We start from the raw sequence: 15,173 nt of genomic DNA, 5'->3' as shown, positions 1-15,173 counted from the left end.
CTAAGATTTAAAATGTTTTGAAATGAGGTTACTTTTGATCACATTTGAATAACCCGAATTGGTCATCAAAATCTTCTTGTTTCAGAGGAATATAGCACCACATCCAGCACGATAGGATGCGATCCTTTATACCCTCGAAAACGCGATAGATTTCAATTTCCAAAAATTTATAATTTGGAAATTTCAAAAGGATGCTCAACTATTTAGTCCAACGAAAAAATTGAAACCTAGCACAGTAGGGCACGATCCCTCGAATTTCCAAATGTTGAGTATTGCCTCGCCTTAGAAACCACGAATGAAATTCCAAAGGGATATTCGATTATTTTGCGCAAACGAGAAATTGCAACCCTGCACGATAGGGCACGATTCCCCGAATTGTCGAACATCGAATATTTCCTTCATTTTAAAAATTTTTTAGAAAATATGAACGAAATTCTAAAGAGATATTCGATTATTTTGGGCAAACGAGAAATTGCAACCCAGAACGATAGGGCACGATTCCCTGAATTGCTAAACATCGAACATCGACTCCGTTTTAAAGAATTTTTAAACAAATAATTATAAAATCGGCTTGAAATACACTAATTTAACTTGAAATAAAAGGGAATAATATTTATAAAATTATATACATGGTATAATGTTAATATGTATATGTATAATATGGAGTATGATATGGTATTTAAATGTGTATACATGGAATAATAATGAAAAAAAACAACTATATGAATATATATAAAATATATATGTATATAAGTATTAATTGAAATTTAAAAAAGAATTCTAAAATATAGTGATAATATGCTAATGACAGTAATAATAATAATGAATAGGATAATAAATAATATCAAAAAAGGGTAAAAAAAATAATGGAAAAACCTCATTAAGTACAGAAAGGGATTGAATTCGAAACAAGAATGAAGTTGTGGGGCCAATTTGGAATAAAAATAAATGGAGGAGGTTTAATAAAATACACGAAGTAAATGGGGGACCCATCCTGCTATTATACCATGTCCCCAAACGACGCCATCTCAACATCTATTCCCCCAATAATCAGGGGACCAAATTAAAAAGATTAAAATTACAAGACATAATTAAGAAATAAAGAAAACTGGATTAAAACATGGCAGAAATGCGGAGGGACTGCGCAAGCAATTATCCCCCTTAGCAGAAACGTGCGGATCCTGCTGCTCAAGGGTCGGGTCTTCAGGTTCGGCGTGAAATGACGCCGTTTTGGGTATTGGAAGTTTGCTCCAAAACGACGTCGCGCTATGGGGGCAATAAAAGCAAAATTTTTTTTGTAAAAAATTCATTTCATCAGTGCAGAGGGAAAAAAAGGGGAGAGAAGGATAAGTCCCTCCGGCGAGAGCGATTTCTAATTGCCGGATCGAGGCCCGTCTGTCACCGGCGTTCGCCACGCATGGTGGCCGAAGGTGCAAAAGTGGCACCGAATCAGCTCCTTTTGCTCTTCTCTCCCCAGATCCGGGTTTAATGCAAGCAAAAGCCTTTTTTAGTGATCAAAACGCACCCTGGAAACCTTTCAGCTCCTGGCTTTCCCGATCTCTAAGACGGTAATAGTTTCTTCGTTTCTCCCTTTTTTATATATGTATATATATGTATATGTGTACTATGCGTGTATGTATGTTAGACCTACTCGTAAAATGAAAGTAGATGATTTACAGAGAGAAGAAACAACCTCTTGTTTGAATGTTTATGATTTTCTCCTGTATTTCTCCTTTTTTTGTTCTCTTTTCTTCTCTCCAAAAAAAAGAAAGGTTACAATTTTTGCTTGGCTATATATAGCCAAATACATGGTATTACCCCTTTTTGCTACTGCTATCTGTTTTTTTTTTGCGTGTTGTTGTCTTCTTTTCTTTTCTTTAATCTATTTGCAGGCCTCTGGAGTCAATGACGGTGACAGAGGGGTGGGTGAAGGCAGACGGTATGGGCGATGGGACAAGTGCGACAGCAGGGCTGATTAGGCTAGGGTTTTTAGTTCGCTTTTTTGTTTTGTGTTTGGGTTGGGCTGCTGTTGGGTTAGTTGGGTTTAATGGGTTATTTAGGATTGGGCTGGGCAAATTTGGGTATTTACATATATAAAGTAAAAGGAATAAAAAAGAAAAAGAATAGAAAAAGAAAGAAAGGATGAAATGAAACAGAGAGCAGGGGAAAGAAATAAGGAAGGGAAAAAAGAAAGAAGGAAAAAGGGAAAAATTGGGATTTCAAGGCTTGAAAGTTAAATAGGTAAGTCAATTTAGCCCCTTTTTACTTAATTTTGATGTTTTGGAAGCTTTGGGACAAGGTTTTGATGAAATTAAGTGAATATTTTGAAAGTTATTAGATTTTTAAATATTGTTCATGTTGAATAAAAAGATGAATTAGGGGTTAGATTGATAGGAATTCAAGTTAGAAATGAAATAAGGATTGAATTGTAAATTAATTCATAAGTTTTATGTTGTAGGGACTAAATTGATGAAATTTCGAAATTAGGAAAATATGCTGGAAATTTAATAGTTAAATATGAGTTTAGTTAAAAATTGAGTAGAAATAAAGTATGAATTAAGATAGAAAAGTAAGTGAATTTAGTTAGGATTAAATTGAAATTAAAAGTAGAAAATCAACATTTTGCACTAAGACTATTTTGGACAGCAGCAGTAGTCTAAGTTTGAAAAATCACCAAAAATTTTAGAAATTGAATTAGAGGATTAATAAAATATAGAATTAAAGCTTATTGAGTCTAGTTTCTTATAGAAGAAACGGTGTAAGCAATTGAATTGTAAATTATGAGATATAATGAATTTTGTGAGACAAGGTCAGAATGAATTCGGGTTCCCCTGTTCTGACTTTGAAAAATCACCAAAAATTGAAGAAAAATAATTAGAGGATTAAAGTTATATTTTTAGAATTCATAATGAGTCTATTTTCAGGAGAAATCAATGGGGATATTATCCGAGTTCTTTACTGTGAGATAATTAATTTTTAGTGAAGAAGGGTCGGAACTGTCAGACAGCAGAATAGGGGTGAATTTAAAGAATAAAATGTACCTAATGGATAAACTAAAAATTCTAAAAATTTTATGGTAAAAATATATATGAGTCTAGTTTCAGGAAAAATTAACAAATCTTAATTTGGAGTTCCGTAGCTCGAGTTATAAATAATTTAGTGACTATGACACAGATGGACAACTTGAATATTCATAAAAGTAAATAATAAAAATTATAGATAATGCTACTTACAAGTGTGTTATATACACTAAGGATGTGGAATGGAGAGGAGGAGGAGGAAAAATATGTATGAATATTCATCTAGTATGGCTAATTTGCATGTTTTAGGCTCAGGGACTAAATTGAATAAAAGTAAAATTTTATGGGTAATTTTGTAAAAATGTCAGAAATGACTAAATTGCATGAAATGGATTATTTTATTATTTAAATTACAAAATTGAATGAAATTATTAATTTAGTTCAAGATCGGGGGAAAACATGTTTTAGGGATTAAATTGAAAAATGTTGAAATTATGGAAAATTCTGATATTTTATAGAATTCATGGATTGTTATCAATATGTATGAGAATAATATCTAGAAATAAGGATTAAATTGCAAGAATTTTATTTTCCTAACCCTAAGGATGAAATCGTCATTAATTAAAAGTTTAGGGGCAAAATGGTAATTTTTCCTAGAGCATTAATTAAATGCATTAGAATATGAAATGAATAAAAATGATGATCTAATTTATTTATAAAGATCCGGACGGCTCAAAAATGAGACTTGATCGTGGAAAATAAAAGATATCGGATTAATGAAATTATAAACACAAACAAGCAATGAGGTAAGTTTGTGTAACTTGAATTGTATTTTAAACACTTGAAATATGTGGTTATGTGATGAAAATATGATTTGAATGTTCAATTCATGATAATTGATGAAATATTGCTAATACTCGATATAAATTGAAAATAAAGCCCGGTTGAATGAAAGGAAAATTCGGTGGATCTCTGAAAAGGAATTGACGGTAAAAAAGATCTAGCCTGGACGGGTGATCCTATTCTGATACAGCCCTCCCGAAGAATACGTGTAAAATGGATTTAGCCCAGATGGGTAATCCGAATTAGGGTCTGAATTTAGCCTGGACTGGTAGTTCAGATCCAAGCTCATTAGAGTAATTGTCGTTGCAGGGGATTTAGCCTGGACTGGTAATCCCGACAATACTCTATGAGTTTATATTACAGGGGATTTAGCCTGAACTGGTAATCCCACTGTAAGGATGAGGTTCGTGGGAGTGTGCTCTCTGATATGACATGTGTAAGACCATGGTTGAAAGATACCATGGCAACCTGATATGAAATGTGTAAGAGAAAGATACCATGACAACCTAATATGAAATGTGTAAGACCATGGTTGAAAGATACCATGACAACGTGATATGAAATGTGTAAGGCCATGGTTGAAAGATACCATGGCAACGTGACATGAAAAGAATAAGACCATGGTTGAAAGATACCATGGCAACCTGATATGAAATGAATAAGACCATGGTTGAAAGATACCATGACAACGTGACATGAAAAGAATAAGACCATGGTTGAAAGATACCATGGCAACATGACAGAAAATGAATGAGTAAGACCATAGTTGAAAGACACTATGGCATCATGTCAAAGATAAATAAGACCGTGGATGGGAGACGCTATGACATCTATTGAACAATTGATATTCAGGTAATACTTATCAGATGACGAATGATTATATGAAATGGTTGTGTGAAATGTTTACAAGAACTGGTCATATGGAAATATATGTACAAAATAGTTGTATGGAATAATTATGAAGATAAATAAACAAAATAAGTATAAGTACATGGAATATAATTTATGTCAAGTTTGATATAAACTATTACCGGAATAAATATACATAAAATATATGGAAATGATGGAGCATGAAATATTGATATAATGAAATGAATGATATATGCTTATGAAGAAACGGTAAGAGCATGATATGTTTCATGACATGTACATATATGATTATCTTTGATATGTTGATACAAGGAAATTATGTAAGTTGAGACTATTATTAAACTCAAGTGCGATATGTAGAGAAAATAAGTATATCAATGTTGAATTTAGATGAAATGTGTGCAAGTATACTAACAATGATGTTGTTTGACGCTTAGACAAGTGCCAAACTATTGATTGAACGGTAACATGTTTAATTATAAGGAGCATTGAAATAGTAAGTACTTAGATGAAAATAAAATTTAAGATTTTGCGAATTTTTTTATAATCCCGATTTAATTCCGGTTGGTTTCTAATGTATGTTTGGGGCTTCGAGGGCCCAATAGAGAGACATTATGATTATTTGTAAAATATGAATAATAAATGACTCAGAATTATCTGAAAATGTTCAGTAAACTCCGGTAATGCCTCGTACGCTATTCCGGCAATGGATACGGGTAGGGGGTGTTACAAAAAGATGAAGTTCCTCTCAAACAAATTGCAGGTGAAACAACAAAGGTTTCAGCCATGTGTCCCCTGCATCTTAAATTTGAGAAACAAAATGTTCAGAATTGAGCACACGGGCAGAGACACGGGCGTGTGTCTCAGCCGTGTGTGCTACACGGCCTAGAACACGGGAATGTATCTTGGTCGTGGGAAACCTGCTCTTAATTTTGAAAAATTTTAATAAACCTGCACTTAATTGTAAAGCCATTTAATCACTTTATTATTATAATTAGCAACTTTTGTACCTTTTTCAATTTAGTCCTTTTTAATTAATTAACTATCGAAACGTTAAAATTTTTCAGTGAAACTTTAATACTACCTTAATGACACTCCGTGAATAGTTATAAAAATATTTACGACTCGGTTTATAGAAACGAGGTCCCGATACCTCACTTTCTAAAACCACTTGACCTAATAAATTATTATAAAACATAAATTACTAAATCAAAAAACTTTTTAAAACCATATTTGACTCGTAAATATTAAATAATAATATTTACGAACTTACTCACTGGATTTGATGGCATCGAAACAACTATTTCCAACATCACTGAAAAATCGGGCTGTTACACTTCGACCAGGAGATTGGAGTGAAAACCCAAATTCTCCAAAGAAAATTCTAGCCAAATTCACCACCAAAATAGACCACCACCCATATTTCATATATTGGGATTACCAAATGGCCTGGTACAATGCCTTTCTAATGGAAAATCAATATATGAGACATTCCTAGCTCATATATTTCAAATATGGTACTCAATTCAAATTCCTAATTTGGTTCAAAAAATGGTGGAATTGGTACGGGCCATCAATCTTTCGAAATCCTATTAGAAAAAAAATCAAAATTTATAACCCAAACTATTTGACAAATTTCAACTTGAACCAAACCAAAAACACATCTATCGAACAATTCATTTTTCTTAAAATTGTGCATTTCTTGGATTATTTCATGGAATTATTCTTATGAACAAGATCCATGTGTTGAAATTCCACTATTAGTTTGAAATTTCAGAACGAAATGGTGGGAAAAATTTGACGTTGAAAAATATGATTCCAATTATTTGGATAACTTCTTCTATAAAAATCCAAGATTATGTACGCTCGCGACCTCAGATCAAGCTACAGCAAAATTCCTTCAAGTAAAATCGGTTGCTAGTGCAATGTTAGCTCAAACCAAGACCAAGAAGGAATATAAAAAACTCATGGCTGAAATGCTCAGCTCAATGGATTTTGGATCAGAAGACGATAAATCCTCAACGTCTACAATCAAAATGGTGGATCTTGCAGATGATACCACCTTAGTAACTATCACCAGAACCAAGAAAAAATGATGATAATTTTGCAAAGACAAGAGATGAATGAAGGCAAAAACAAAAGATGAACAGGGGAGGTTCCCTGCAGAGCAAAAATAGAGTTGAACAGTGAGATTCCCTGCCAAAAGCAACCAAGAATGAACAGTGAGTTCTCTATAAAAATGTTGTAATCAGAAAATATATTCTCTACAAATTATAATAATAATATGAAAAGTAGCTATTATGTTATCTTTGTAATAATAGAGGGGATTGAATTCCTTAAAGAAAAATGTTGTAAAGAGGCATAAGCTCTCTATAAAAGACTCCCAGTTTTATAATAAAGAACATGATTTTAAACACAAGACAGAGAACAAAAATTTATTTCTCCAAAATTTCTAGCTTTCAAACTATCTTGTTTTTCAAAAATTTAATTTTCAAACAAGTCAAATTTTATTAACAATAATTCATTTATCTATGTAACCATAATTTTTTTTATGAATCATTTTTCTATGGCCTTTCAATGCATTAAAGTCTACCTTTATACATTATAAATAATATATAAATAATCTTAACAATATTTAAAATAATTCTAACACTTGATGCAACTTAGAACTATATATTTATGTTAAAGGGTGTTTTGTAGTGGGTAATTCAGAAATACAATTTAGGAGTAAAGGGGAAGTTAGAATCTTTTTGAAGGAAAAATTAAATTATATATTTTTATGATAGGAAAAATGTAATTTCATCATTTTAATAGTATATATCTTTTTAATTTTTGGAGGATTAATCAAATTTTATCTATTTTGAGGGGACAAAGTGTAATTTTACTACTACTAATTTAAAATTTTATAAATTATAAATAGCCTAAATAAAAAAAATTACATTTTAAGGGATTGGGCACCTACCAGCCCCCTAGATCCGCCGCTGGTCTTGCAAAAAAAAAATAGAGACTTTAATTTTTTTTTAAATTCAATAACTTTTTAATATATTTTGGCAATTCAAATACCCAATTAAATAAAAAAACAACCACACAAACTTAATTATATTTTTTAAAAAGCTTAGTGCCTATAAGAACTTATGGTTCATGCCATCTCAAAGTTATCAATTTTCACTTTATATTTAAGTTTACTAAACAAACAAATAAATTAAAAAAAAATAAAATCAGTTAATATTTAGTAAAAATATTAATTAAAAGAGTTTCACATAAAAATTAATTGATGTTTTAGTTTAATAAGAAATTATTAATTTATTGTATCGATGTAAATATAAAAATTAAATAATCAATTAAGTAATTTTAATGTTAATGGTAATAAAAATAACTAATATTTTATTTTAATAAAAATTAGAATGAATAAAACATAAATATAGTTCACAATTTATAATTTTAAAGTTGGTGTTTTTATATATAATGGGAAACCCCTGCAATTAATTTTGTTGATGAATCGAAAAAGAGGAAAATAAAAAAAATAAAAAATAAAAAGGTAAGCAAATACAAAGTTTCATCGAGCATCCATATCTGAGATTGTTAGTTCGTTCTCAGAACAGGTCTCTGGCTTCCAGTGACTTGGATTTGGGATTGAGTCTACCATACTTCTGACATTTGAGAAAGCTGGTTTTTTTGGAGAAGGCAAGCTGGTAAGTTCATTGCTCAGCATCAAGACAACCTCAGACATGGTTGGTCTGTCGGCTGCATGTTCTTGAACACACAGAAGTGCAATGTTAATGTATCTAATTGCTGCATTGGCACAAGAACTATCTTTCATTACAATATCCATCAACTCCAATGGCCTACTGCTTATCCACAGATCCCATGCCTGCCATTTAATGTTAAATTTTGGTCTGATATCTTTTTGAATCATCCTCAATAGATTCTAAAACATAGTAAAACTTAAATGATTCAGTGTATACATTAAGTCACTCACATATCCTAGAAGATTGAGGGAACTGCTCTGATAAAAGCCAGTGTTCTTCATGCCACTTAAAATCTTTAACAACAAAACTCCGAAGCTGAAGACATCTGATTTCACAGAGAAGACACCTTCGAGAGCATACTCAGGAGCCATGTAGCCACTGCGTTTCATTATAAATCAAGTTATTCACTAGCTTCATAATTAAGAAAAGATGCAGTTATACACCAAGTGAAAGAATATGTATAAAATTACAGAAACAACAATAGCAAATGCAGCTCGCCTTAAGAGGATCCATATACAGTACTAGCTACTTACTAAGTTCCAACAATTTTGTCGGTTGCTTGTGGTTCGGTGCCTCCAAAACTTCTTGCCATCCCAAAATCTGAAATTTTTGGATTCATGTCTTCATCCAACAAAATGTTGCTGGCCTTCAAATCCCTGTGAATAATCTGTAGCCTGGAAAATTGATGGAGATAAAGTAGACCTTGAGCAATCCCGTCAACGATCCGAATACGAGTTCCCCAAGCTAGTGTAAAAATGTTATTGGTACCTTCATGGGTTTAAAACAACAAAAAAACAAACCTGTAATAACAATCAAGTGGGGAAAAAGAAAACATGAGAAGAAAGTTACCAACGAGGAATAAGTCTAAGCTCTTGTTTGGCAAATACTCATAGACAAGAATCTTTTCATCTCCTTCAATACAACAACCAAGAAGTTTCACAAGATTCTTGTGTTGGAGTTTGGCTATGAGCACTGCCTCATTTTTTAACTCATTCCAACCTTGTCCAGATTTTCTTGACAGCCTTTTTACAGCTACTTCATTCCCTTTCAATAATTTTCCCTGAAACAGCAAAATCCTTTTTGACTTTCTCAAAGAAATTTGATATCTGTAGTCTTATAACAAAGCTTTTGCATTTCCTTCCGTAAAATGATTTAACTATGATATTTAAATTTCATCATTTACCTTGTATACAGGTCCAAAACCACCTTCTCCAAGTTTATTTGAGAGGGAGAAGTTGTTTGTGGCAGCAGAAACGCTAGAAAAGCTGAAGATTGGAATCTCCACTTCCTTCTTATGTTTCTGGCGTTGTTTTACACCAGATTGTTCATTTTTGGTAGGTTCTGGACTAATGCTAAGATCAAACGATAACAAGTCCTCCCCTGCTTGATCAAGAATTAATGAAGCATGAGTGCATACATATGGATACTCAGTTTGAGTGCACAGGTATTGGAGAGGTTCATGCACTCAAAACCAAACCATTAATTCCCAACAATCTAAATATAATCTACTTTTAGATAAACAAGCAAACTACAGATTTTTATTGTGGGTACTGGTGCAATGGAGAAACTTAGACAAGGTGGACTCGCTGCCAAATTGTGGTGATGTGTTGCATTTGTAAATTGAAAATTGCAGCAAGATTGAACTTTTGCTTGTATGTTGCTACTTTCTGGAGAGAAACATTTTACCTGTTCTTTTGTGCATTTTCATCTTCACTTTCCAAATGAACAAGGCTGAAGCAAGAATCGACGCTGAGATGGTCACTGATATAATAATAATTAACTGCTTCCTCTTACTTGGTGTGCGTTCTGCAAGTCCCATAAATATATAAATTTATTAGATCATATCCACCAGTGTATGCACATAATGGAGCAAAAAAACGAAGCATAGGGAAAGTTCTTACTTCCTGTACCCAATTCAGCAGCCGGTAGCTTGAGAAAAAAATCTGTGCCAGAAATGTCATCAGCTGAAAGTTGCTGCAAATTCCTAAGTTCACCAATCCAGATGGAGCAACTTTGACTGATATAAGAAAAACCAGCACAGGAGCAGTCATTCAAGCAGGATGAACGGCAATCACTTAGAGTCTGAACCTGTAGAGGCAGCGGGTTCTTTGGAAGTACTACTTTAGACAGCATACGAAATCCATCCTCTGCACCCTTGATGTTAGTGTCATTGCCACACTGCAAACCACTTATCATTGAGCATCCAAACTTATAGTCTGCTTTGTTCCAAAGTTCTGGTGAGTTTGGTTTAAATCCAGGTAAACAGCTACAATTTGGTGATGGAACTTCGGTGCAGCTCGAATTGCCTCCACAGTAAGCAAGAACATCGCAAGCGTTTCTAGGTTGGGAGTTCAACACATCCCACTCATTTCCCGACCATGAAAACTGTCTTAGCCGTCCATTTGAATCAATCATCAATCTACTAATGAGGTCTTCCCTATAGAGGTTGTAAGTAAGATAAGTCATGGAGAGATTAGAAACAAAGCTAAAATTGAACATGTTTAATCTCACTTCTGGAGGGCTCTCAAATACGTTGGAATCCTCTTCCCAAAGCTTAGATCTCCAGTATTCATCATCTCCATTCAATATCAGAATCCTATTTCCTTGTTCAGAATCTAATTTCAAGGTGTAATTTCCAGGACTTGGGTCATCATCACTTTTCCAAGAGATATATGACCAGCTTTTTCCATTCCTGTTATCATATCCAAGTCTCATCCCAGGCAAGAAAGTATTACAAGGGAAGTCAAAGCTCTGCCATAAGGTGTTAGATTTTTCATCTCTCACAACAAGATTTCCCGAATCGAACAATGTAGCAGTGACATTTCCATTAGTTACTATATCTGTCACCATGTAGACTATCCTACCATGCCTTATCACTAGGTTACCATCAACACTAATACTTAGAACTGCGGAACCAGTGACAGGATAATCTCGGTTTGCTATCCAAACAACTGTTTTCCCCGGGATATTCTTGTACCAAATTCCCATATAGTAATTGGTTGAATTGGTAGGGGAAAAAAATCCTAATTCAAACATTTTACCAGCTGATACTATAGTTTGTGAGATATTCAGCTGTTGCCCTGGTGAGATTGTGTCCACCACAGCATTTGAATATTTGAGTATGTGGGATGAGAACATCAGCAGGAGAACAGGATAAACAAATTGGGTTTTTGGGATCATTTTTTTTACCTTTTAAGTAATCAAAATGAAACAAAGAAAACTGGATCTAGCTTCGTGTTGGAGAAAATATCAGATATTCAGCTAAGATATCTGTTGGAATATTTTCAAATATTTATAGTATCCCAATAACTATAAATGAATGGGTGTAATTAATCAAAAGATAAAACTTTTGGTTATTGGTCAAAAGTTATATCATTTGATTTTTAAAAAAAAAGAATTATAACTATTCAAAAAATATTATTTGAATAGTTACAAAATTAAATGAATAATTATTATTATTTATTTATTCATAAAGACACCTATTGAAAGATGTCTCTATGAAGAGACATGAAAATTCCTATAAATAGGAATGGGATTTCATTTGGAAATCATATCAACAAATTCTAATATTATTTCTTCTCTTCCTTCATTTTCTAATATTATTAGATTATTCTATAAAGTATTGCTGCAGAAATCCTTTGTAGAAATTGAGTTTTTGTTATACATTACTCAGTGCATAGTGGACTATTCTCATCAGTGCAAAACGCAAATAGTCATTGGCTTCATTGTATCCTCGAGGTTAATTTGCTTGGAACTCGTTTGCACACTGAAGATAAGTGGGGGCGAATATAACCTTAAAGATAGTGGCTTGATACACGCCTTGGAGCCTGTCCTATTTCTTCTTTTTCTTTTCGAGTTCCGATCGTGTGTTCGAGTTTTTTTTCCTTACCGAAGTTTTGTACTAACAATTTTAAGGTTATAATTCATGATGACTACCACAACACATGAAAGTGGAACACTAAGGGAGTTGGCTTCCAACTTTGTTAAACTTGATCGTTTTGATGGTGGCAATTTTCGACGATGGCAGAAAAAGATGCACTTTTTGTTATCAACTTTGAAGATTGCTTATGTTTTGGATACTCCAAGACCTAAAGAGAATGAAAATGAATCTGTTGCTGCAACCCGAGAAAGACAAAAATGGGACAATGCTGATTACATGTGCATGGGCCACATATTGAATGGTTTATCTGATGGTTTGTTCGACACCTACCAAAACGACGTCACCGCTAAAGAATTATGGGACAAATTGGAGGCAAGATATATGACCGAAGATGTTACAAGTAAGAAATTTCTTGTCAGTCGTTTCAATAATTATCAAATGGTTGATGGTCGTTCTGTTATGGAACAATTTCGTGATATTGAAAAGATGCTGAATCAATTTAAGCAATATGATATGAAAATGGATGAAATGATTGTGGTATCCTCCATAATAGACAAACTTCCTCCATCTTGGAAAGACTTTAAAAGAAGTCTAAAACATAAGAAAGAGGAAATATCTCTTGAGGCTTTGGCAAATCATCTTCGTATTGAAGAAGAGTATCGAAAACAAGATCAGAACCTAAATTCTGAAAATGCCAAAGTACATGTTACGGAGGAAGTACAGACTACTAAACCATTCAAGAGAAAGTTCAATCAGACTGATAGAGCACCTAAGTTCAAAAAGAAACAAAAGGGCTCATGCTATCATTGTGGAAAGCCGGGACATTTCAAGAATGAATGTCGATTTTTAAAGAAGAAATCATCTTCTAAGGCTGATAATAACGAAAAGTTCGTTACAATGAAATTAATTTATATGGCACAAGATGATAATACATGGTGGATTGATACCGGAGCAACCAAACATGTGTGCAAAGACAAAAGCATGTTCACAAAGTTCACACAATGTGAAAATGACAATTTCTTGTACATGGGAAATTCTTCCACCGCAACAATTAAAGGCAAAGGGTCTGTTGAACTACAATTCACTTCTGGAAAGGTTTTAACCTTAAATGATGTATATTATGTACCAGAAGTTAGGAAAAATTTAGTGTCTAGAAGTCTGTTGAATAAGTTTGGTTTCAAACTTGTTTTTGAGGCAGATAAGTTTGTTTTGTCTAAGGGAGGAATTTTGTGGGAAAAGGGTATATGTATAAAAGCATGTTCAAACTTAATATTATGAATAAGAATAAAAATACTATTTCTGCTTATATGGTTGAATCATTTTGTTTGTGGCATTATAGATTAGGTCATTTGAATTATAGAAAATTGAATGACATGTATAAATTAGATTTAATTCCTGTTTTTAATAATAATATTGAAAAATGCAATACCTGTATGTTGACTAAAATTACAAGAAATCCTTTCCCTAAGGTTAAAAGGAAAACAAAATTGCTTGATTTGATACATAGTGATTTATGTGACTTGCATAATACTCCTACATTAGGTGGAAAGAAATATTTTGTTACTTTTATTGATGATTGTTCTAGATATTGTTATGTATATTTATTGCATTCAAAAGATGAAGTGCTTGATAAATTTAAAGTTTATAAATCTGAAGTTGAACTTCAGTGTGAATCATTTATCAAGTGCTTAAGATCGGATAGAGGTGGAGAATACTATAATCCAAGTTATTTTGAACTCACTGGAATTGTCCATCAAGTTTCAGCCCCTTACACACCACAACAAAATGGTGTAGCTGAAAGGAAAAATAGAGTCTTGATTGAAATGGTAAATTCAATGTTATCATATTCAGGTCTTGGACAGGGTTTTTGGGGAGAAGCTGTTCTAACAGCTTGTCATATATTGAATAGAGTTCCTAATAAGGAAACTAAAATAACCCCCTATGAACAATGGAAGAAAAGGAAACCAAACCTTAATTATTTAAAGGTTTGGGGTTGTAGAGCTATTGTAAAAGTTCCAACACCTAAACGTAAAAAGTTAGGTGAAAGAGGAATTGAATGCATATTTATAGGTTATGCACATAATAGCAAGGCATATAGGTTCATAGTAATTGAACCAAATGATTCAATTTCAATTAATACGGTTATTGAATCAAGAGATGCTATTTTTGATGAAAATAGATTTAATTCTATATCAAGACAATTACAACCACAACAATTGATTCATTCTTCAAATGAGAATGAGATTCCATTGAAACAAATTGATAATAATGATGAATCTTGTCAAGAATTAAGAAGAAGTAAGAGGATTAAAAAGGTCAAAGATTTTGGACCAGATTTCATTATGTTTCTTGTAGAAGGAAAATGTTAAAGTATATGCAATAAGATACCTTATTGTTATAATACCGAATCTGATCCTATTACATTTGAAGAAGCAGTGAAATCTCAAGACTCTGCTTTTTGGAAAGAAGCAATAAATGATGAAATGGATTCAATAATGGGAAATCAAACTTGGATCTTAGTTGATGTTCCACCAGGTTCCAAACCAATAGGTTGTAAATGGATCTTCAAAAAGAAAATGAAGGTCGATGGAACCATTGATAAATTTAAAGGAAGGTTGGTAGCAAAAGGTTTTACACAAAGACAAGGTATTGATTACTTTGATACCTATGCTCCAGTAGCAAGAATTGCTACAATTAGACTATTAATATCACTTACCTCTATATATAATTTGGTTGTTCACCAAATGGATGTTAAAACTACTTTTTTAAATGGTGAATTGGAAGAGGAAGTGTACATGGAGCAACCGGAAG

The 15,173-nt window shown here is 32.8% G+C and overlaps 2 protein-coding genes across 2 annotated transcripts; both read right to left on the bottom strand.

Annotated features, from left to right (window-relative positions):
- Positions 1-8,191: 8,191 nt before the first annotated feature.
- On the bottom strand, positions 8,192-11,704 carry LOC121204962 (G-type lectin S-receptor-like serine/threonine-protein kinase At1g11300). Its single transcript, XM_041075849.1, has 6 exons — positions 10,384-11,704; positions 10,169-10,288; positions 9,666-9,862; positions 9,016-9,542; positions 8,713-8,860; positions 8,192-8,604 (listed from the first exon to the last, which is right to left on the bottom strand). Exons 1-4 carry the CDS (start codon positions 11,660-11,662, stop codon positions 9,261-9,263), a joined length of 1,878 nt encoding a protein of 625 aa, XP_040931783.1. The 5' UTR covers positions 11,663-11,704; the 3' UTR covers positions 8,192-8,604; positions 8,713-8,860; positions 9,016-9,260.
- LOC121208539 (G-type lectin S-receptor-like serine/threonine-protein kinase At4g03230) lies at positions 8,290-8,871 on the bottom strand. The gene is made up of 2 exons (XM_041079485.1): positions 8,713-8,871; positions 8,290-8,604 (listed from the first exon to the last, which is right to left on the bottom strand). Exons 1-2 carry the CDS (start codon positions 8,869-8,871, stop codon positions 8,290-8,292), a joined length of 474 nt encoding a protein of 157 aa, XP_040935419.1.
- Positions 11,705-15,173: the final 3,469 nt, after the last annotated feature.

This window comes from Gossypium hirsutum, chromosome A01, assembly GCF_007990345.1.
Source record: "Gossypium hirsutum isolate 1008001.06 chromosome A01, Gossypium_hirsutum_v2.1, whole genome shotgun sequence".
Classification (NCBI taxonomy): Eukaryota; Viridiplantae; Streptophyta; class Magnoliopsida; order Malvales; family Malvaceae; genus Gossypium; species Gossypium hirsutum.
This window is presented reverse-complemented; position numbering and strand designations above follow the sequence as displayed.